Source organism: Lineus longissimus, chromosome 7 (assembly GCF_910592395.1).
Source record: "Lineus longissimus chromosome 7, tnLinLong1.2, whole genome shotgun sequence".
Taxonomy (NCBI): Eukaryota; Metazoa; Nemertea; class Pilidiophora; order Heteronemertea; family Lineidae; genus Lineus; species Lineus longissimus.
The window spans coordinates 14,198,663-14,206,534 of NC_088314.1; the positions used below are offsets into that span (position 1 = coordinate 14,198,663).

The 7,872-nt window shown below is 41.0% G+C and overlaps 1 protein-coding gene across 1 annotated transcript; it reads left to right on the plus strand.

Annotated features, from left to right (window-relative positions):
- The first annotated feature begins 527 nt into the window (after positions 1 to 527).
- LOC135491582 (putative nuclease HARBI1) lies at positions 528 to 1,580 on the plus strand. The gene has a single exon (XM_064777555.1). It carries the CDS (start codon positions 528 to 530, stop codon positions 1,578 to 1,580), a length of 1,053 nt encoding a protein of 350 aa, XP_064633625.1.
- The last annotated feature ends 6,292 nt before the right edge of the window (positions 1,581 to 7,872 follow it).

The following is a 7,872-nucleotide window of genomic DNA, read 5'->3' on the forward strand; positions in this document are numbered from 1 at the left end:
ATTGGTGGGAAAACAGCATTTTATGTCAAAATTTTGCACCTTGTTTATTGACTTTGGAATTACTTTGGAGAAGTCGACCATAGCCAATTATGTCAGTTTCAACATGCAGCCCGAGTGTTAATTCCTTATTGGCTGAGGTTTTGAATGGGGGTGGAAATGTTGTTAACATTGATGTATTGTAAACGCGAGGGTAAAGTAATATTGGTGAACCCATTGTCCAGCTGCCAAATCCAGGCCTGGGAGAGATATTCATAGGCATATTAAACAAGGCCATTGAAATGGTGACATGATTCCGGTTGTCTGGGCCAGGGTCCATATTCATAAACGTACTTAAGTCAAAGTAAGGCACTTAAACGCCATCTTAATCTAAGCAACATACTTAAGTGAAATTCTATATGATACTTAACCTTAGTGACTTGCTCAAACATACCCTTATATTTGAGACACCTCTGGGTCTGTCTTAACTTTAAGTTGTTTGGAGAAGTCACAAAACACAACGTTCATTTTTCGGCAAACCACCGTGAGAGATGGCTGGGTTAATGTTGGCAGTGCAAATGGATTTGGATGCGAGGCGTGCTATGCGTCGTGAGAGAATTTTTCGAGACAGAGTCCACCCACTTGAGATCTACAACGACTTGCAATTATATCAACGCTACAGATTGGATAGGCAAACGATTCTTGACTTGGCCGATGCTGTTAGGAATTATATCGAGCCACAAACAGACCGAAACCATGCTTTGCCAGCCGACCTGAAGGTGCTTGCAACATTAAGATTTTATGCCTCGGGTTCATTCCAGGAAGTCACCGGGGATACGGTACACATTTCCCAACCCAGCATGAGCCGCATTATAACGCAAGTGACGGATGCACTGATTCATTTGCTACACAACATCATTAAATTCCCTGCGCTTCAAGACATCCCTCGTATTTCTGCAGCATTTTATGAAATAGCGAACTTCCCTGGCATTATAGGGTTGATTGATGGTACGCATGTTTGGATCATTGGCCCTACTCATCACGAATGGAGATACGTCAACAGGAAAAACTATTATTCTATCAACGTACAGGTGGTCATGGATGCTCATTATCGATTCATAAACGTTGTAGCGAGATGGCCTGGAAGCACCCATGATTCGATCATTTTGAGAGAAAGTGGGCTAGCCGAAGTGATGGAAGTCTGGCAAGGTAATGAAGTCCTTCTAGGCGACAGCGGGTATCCAGTAAGACCATGGCTGATGACACCCTTCCTAAACCCAAACACCCCGCAGCAGCGACGATACAACCGTTCCCACAAAAGAACTATATGCTTGGTAGAAAGGGGAATAGGCCAGTGGAAAAGGCGTTTCCATTGCCTCCATGGACAACTCCGCTATACACCGTTAAAAGCTTGCGGCATCATTTCTGCATGCGCAATGTTGCATAATATTGCCATCGACAGAGGTCTCCCTGATTTTGACGAACAGCCAATCGAGCTACAGCCACAGCCTGACGACGATGATGACGATGTAGAAAATGTTGTTGCCTTTGGTCGACTTAACGGAGCAGCTGCGAGGAACCAAATAGTCAACCAACACTTCTAAGGTGAGTAAAAGCGAAGAAAAAAGGAGAGATTATAATGATAAATTTATTTCAAGAGACCATCAAACAGAACATCCTTTGGGGGCCTAGATGTACATGCACTTCTACAGAGAGGTGTATGCGTAATTTCAAAATGATTGACCATCATTTCTGTGTGAAAATAAATAAATTTCAGCCGGCTGTTTTTCTAACTTATTCTTTTTTATCTTCAAAACATCAATTTCTAAATTTAATTTATTTTTTTCTAATTTCAGTTTTTCAATCTCCAAGTTAGCCCTTTCCTTCTCAAGGATCAATAGCTCCTTTTGCATGCTCACTAATTCATTCTTATCTTCTTCCTTCTTTCCTTTTTTTTGTTTTTCATTCTCCGATTCGGGCACAGGTGGACATGGATTTGGCAACGCTGAAGGAGGAGCACGTTTTTGCATAATTCGTTGTAATCTGCTTGGGGGACCAACGGCAGCCGAGACTTGCCTGTGCTCTTGTGTACAGGACGTATAATTGAGACGTAGAGTTTGCTCATCATCGGTGATGGTACTGAAATAACAATGACAGTTTTTCACAAAATATGGTTCAAGAAACACCAACCTTGACTTTTCAGCAATGTTAATTTGGAAATATTTGCCAATAATGGCTAAAGAGTTATGAAATTAAATTGATGTAGCAGTGAACATTTCAAACTGTTAAAATTGTCAGAAATCTGCAGCTCCACCTCTGTTTAAAGTGAATAAAGGGAGCCTACCTTGAACTAGGTTGTGAGTTGAAGGAAATATTGCTCCGCCGAGGTTCGATGCTGTCATATCCGCCATCAATCCCATAAACCGTCGGATCATCCTCCCCTATCACAGCTGCGATCTTCTGCGACAGGGTTGATGGTTCATCTGGTCGGGGTCTGCCACCTATAAATATCCAACAAGTGTGTCAGTGATATCATCAGGAACTGCAGCTGTTGATGAATGTGAAGCAACACTAATGAAATGTCTTAGATTAGAATAAATCCTGTACCTGTCTTTGAAAGCTCCTTCTTGTACGCCCTGTATTCATTTTTCATCCCGGACGCCATATTTTGCCATTTTTTTTGTAGTTCTTCGACCGTGCGCAATACGTTTGGGTTCCTGCTATTCATGGCGTCTGCGATTTGCACCCAGGCATCATGCTTTTTCTTGGTAGTTACATTTGGTGAAAACTTCGAGGATATAACGGACATCACCTTTTCGTATTCTTCGATTAATCGCACCTTCTCTGCTTCAGAGAAATTTGGCTTCCTCTTTTTCTTATCCATGTTTCATGCAATCTGCCAAGCTGCATGAATCAGACAGTGTATGGGACACACTTTCTATAGGCCCTATTTCTTATATCCTAGGCCTTGTGAAAGTATTACACAATAATGACGCTGTCTTCCTGTCCATGATGAGGTTTGGCACATGTCCAAACCGCAAAAATCGACTTGAAATGCGACATTGGCACGTTTGCAGAATGTAAAGCAAGTCACTTAAAGTTATTCGAGGTACTTTGCTTAGCTGATCACTTAGTGGCTTTATGAATGCCAACTTAAGTGAGGCACTTAAGTTAGCAAGTCACTTAGTGCGTTTTTATACTTAAGTTAAGAAGTTTTATAAATATGGACCCTGGTGAATAATATCAAGGGGGCATCTCCGCAGTAGAAGACCGGGTAACAAAACCCTTTTGCACAAATGGGTTAATAAGTTGCAGATTCAAGTGAAAACTGTGGAATTTCTTAGATATTCACTCATAACTCAACAGAAGCTTCCAGTCAATATAAAATTTGCCCCCAAAAAATGCGTGATAAAAAAGTTGATTTTGGGACCTTTCATAAATCGAAAAAATTGACTTATAGGTAAAATAGCAAATTTCCAAGTGGTAGATATCATGATGCACAACTAAATGCCCTATCAAATGCAGCAAACCGCATCGATTTATCACCAGCCGTTTTCAAGAAAATTTGATTTTTGTGTGTCCATTTACTTTTTTGAAGGACTGTACGGTTCACCAAAGTCTCTGCATGTAGGTACTCCAGTTATAGAACACACATTGCAATAGGCATTTAACAGTACAGCGGCCATGATAAGTGATAGTAATTAGCATATTCCTAATCTTTTTAGGTTGGGGAACTCTTGGGGGCCCGCGCGAGAGGGAACATTCTTATAGGGATTATCATACATATTCTATTATGCACTTTTGATATTTGTGCAAGGTGTTGAATGTCATACTTTAATCTATAGCATCGACAATAGGGAAGCCCACTCTTTCAAGGAGGGGGGGGGGGGGTTATTGAAGACCGCTACACCGGAATCTTCAGAATCTTCAGAATTGTCTCTAAAGCGCATTTTATCTAATACAAACTGCTTTCTTGGTACTCGATGTTCAATAACTCTACCATTAATTGCCTCGAACGATGATTTGGGAGTTTTCGCAATACCCCGAATCGCCAACGTGAACGCCTATTGCATTGTTCGACATTCTTTACAATGACTAGTAATTACCCGGGGAGAGGGCAGGTTGAAATCAGCCTTAATCTCAGGCCAAAATTTTGTTAGCTCAGGGTTAACTAGTTGTATCTGACATTTTGGTTGTTCCGAGACAAACACAATCGAAGATTCAAAACCCAATGGAAATGCAGTTGTTTTGAGGAGTGTTTTTGTGTATTACACATCAACCAGTACAGCTACAAGTACGATTTACAGCAGCACCCTAGTATAGCATGGCCGCCGAATGACGCCCCAGAGTCCGTTGTTGCTAGAGTTCGCACAAAATCTGATGAAATAAGACGTTCGAATACTTTTCTAGTGATTGAAGTAACTATCAAATAAGAATCATCAACAATTTCGGTATCAAATATTAGGCGCAAGAGCTTTTATGACGAAATATTATTTTGACGATCAAATTTTTAAAAGTACAGCGGCGAGCGTAGCTAGGATTTTCAGTATGGCTGACCTTCCAGACAGGAGCGGGTTCAACAATAATCTGTAAAAACAAACCGGTCATCATTACCTCTACTTTTTTGAACCGCTGGACTCAACGAATGAAGGAAAGGGACTACGCACTGCGACGGGATGGGACCGCATATGTTCGAGGCGGTTGGTGATGTGACCGCACTGCCCAGAACAAGACTGATAAATAATAGATCTGCACACGCTTTTCTTTTAATTAACTTCCCATTGTTGGTGGTGGAGTACTGGTTTCAATGCGGTTTGATTCGATTTGGGTAGGGGCTACACACTTCACTAATAGATGTTAAGCCATTATCCTTGAGACATTAACTGCCATAATATTTTCCCGATATTTCACTCGAACCCGATATCTCACTCGAACGAATGAAGGGAAAGGACTGCGCGATGCGCACTGCGACGGGCTGGGACGTCACATGTTCGGGGCGGTTGGTGATGTGACCGCATTGCCCCGAACGAGACCCACTGATAGATAATAGAGCTGCACACGCGTTTACTCTTTTTAAAAAGTAGCATATTGGATATGAGGCCTGGACAACCCTCTCTGGAATCCCAGCCAATGATCGGCCTTCTCAACAACTCTGTTCGCCAACCTATGAGTCAGGGGTGGCGACACCGGCTGTTAATGAAATGGTGTTGTTTTCTTGAGTTTCAGTTAATTAAAATTAACTTCCCATTGTTGGTGGTGGAGTAGTGGTTTCAGTGCGGTTTGATTCGATTTAGGCAGGGGCTACACACCTCACTAATAGATGTTATCCCATTATCCTTTAGACATCAACTGCCATAACCTTTTCCCGATATCTCACTCGAACCTAATATTTACATGGCAGAAATACCTCATCCAGGGCATAAATTCATAAATTTTTTTACAGGTCATGACCGTGATAGATTTAGGGATTGGGGGTTTGAAGTTTATGGGGACGTTTATGTCTTTATTTCATGTTTCAGGACTCATCGGGTTAATTGGATCCAAAGTCCAGGCCGGTCAACGCACCAGGCTAAAGTTCATCACAATGTTAGACAGAAACCGTTTTAATTCATGATATCAGAGGAACTTCATTCTGTTTGCACAGATATCAGCCCTGCTACTTGATAGCCCCCCCCCCCCCCCCCCCGATGCTTGGTCTCTGATGCTTGGTCTCTAGTTAAATTATCTGCGGGGTTAGTCTTGAATTTCTTTAGATTTCATTGTTGTACCGTGGGTTGGATTATTCATTGATAAAGTTGGCATGTTCAGGCCTATTGCTAGTTACGACCCATCATAAGACTAAGGAATCGAAACCATAGCCAACGAGTAGATCATAACCATTGTCAAGCACTAAGAAAGTTGAACCCTACACCCATGCACGATACGAAAGAGAGAAACCACGAAGATGAACATGGGCGGTATTTCTACTTCTCGTAAAGGGCCGCAATCCACATATGAAATTACGAATTTTGTGATTCACCTGTACATAATGTACACTGTATGTATGGGTTTCTCTCTTTTAGGTCATCTGAAAAACAAACCTGAAAGTATTAGGTACCAATCTGTTCCGGTCCATTAATTCGTTCTAGTCAATTCAATAAGGCCCGGTGTGGTTCTATTAACTTACGGCGAAGTTGATCGAATCCAGGCTATGCAATCCGATGATACAGCGTCAAGCCTCCAAAACCCAAAATCGTGTGTGCATCATTTATCAACTACGGTGTCCAGGACAGATAATAGAAAGAGCAGACATGCAACCGTTATTTAATTGAATAGGCACATCAGGGTGTGCATGTAACGATGTTTCAGGTAGGTCAGATGCAAGCTGAAACCTCCGAACAACGCATTCTTTCAATTTCCAACTGTATGTATAGCGCAATACAAGTTTAGTGGTTGAACTGTCTCTTTCAACATATTCTCTCTCACTTTTTTGTACCAGGATCAGGGCAATTCAAAAGACGGTCGCCAACTACATATTGCATAATTATGTCGATTCACTCACGGTCACGCACCTGTAATAAAGTTTTAAGCCGTTTCCTCTTAAAATGGCACTTTCTACGTGCTAATAACTTTTCCGAGACTTACACAGGGAGGAATGCTTTCACAGCCAAATAGACCTAGCCTAGCCTATCAAACCATTAAATTATCGTTGTATGTTGTGCACAATAATTTCATCAGGGTTTAGGGGATATGAGATTAGTGGTTTTTTAAACCAAGAATCAGCACTTTCACCACGATGGGTTAAATGGAGCTCAAAATCACAAGAGTAGGCCAATTGGACTGAAACTTCATCACTATCTTCATTTTAAACACACCTAATTCACAATTTGAAAAGAACTATATTTCAAATGCAAATTACCTCTCAACGTGTATGGTGAGACCACGTAATGATCTCAAACTGAACTATTTCGCGAGCTGATTGGTCTTATCTAATTAGGTGCGTGACCTCACAAGACATCTTGTGGAGTATGAAAATTAACATTTGCAACAGTTTCTTCATCAGTCTAAAAATTGCTTTGGAGCGGTGTCATCAGTAGTCTCACCTTTTTAATCAGCTATTGGGAGTTTTGTACGTGCAGTTCAGCTTTAAATACAATAGGAATACCGAATATGTTTTCTACACAATAAACACTTTTGCGGTCAACTGCTTACCAGCACTTAGTTTCGGCCAGGCAATTATTTCTTCATTTGCACCAACAATGAGCTTATATTTCGAGACAAAATGGGCATCTAAAGTCATTAGGAACACTGTGCTGGCTTTCACATCTGACTGTTCCAGGCACGGCAACGCAGTTAACATAAATATTGATATAGCGTGTTTCTTAGAATAAAACTTGTAATTCTCTTTAGGGTCAGAAAGGGAACTGGTGAGGCTCTTCAACCGATTGACCTCAACGATAACGTTACAAGATCCAAGCAAAGACAAACTTGCGGAGTCTCCCAATTTTCGGAAGAAATCATCACGAAAGATAATCGACGTGGATGTATTATACTCGTACGGTTTTTCTAAAATGGTGATGGAGTGTGTTCTGGCTGATGATTTATAGAGATTACCATTTAAATCACATTTGATATCTTCTAACATGATGTTATCCATCTTAAGTGATTTTATTATGTCGACTTCAGGCATAAGAGAGTAACGATGTCCATTTAGGCTTTTAACGTACTGAATTTTAAGAACGAACCCTACATTTATTACTTTATACCAATCTAACCACGATATAGACAGGACTTTTTCCCTGTTCTTGTGTATCTGAAATTTGCATCGAAAGGTCAACTCCAAGAAAACATTCTCATCACATGAAACCATTTTGAAATATTTGAAACTCGAATTTTTCGGACCGAGGCTTTTCTTAA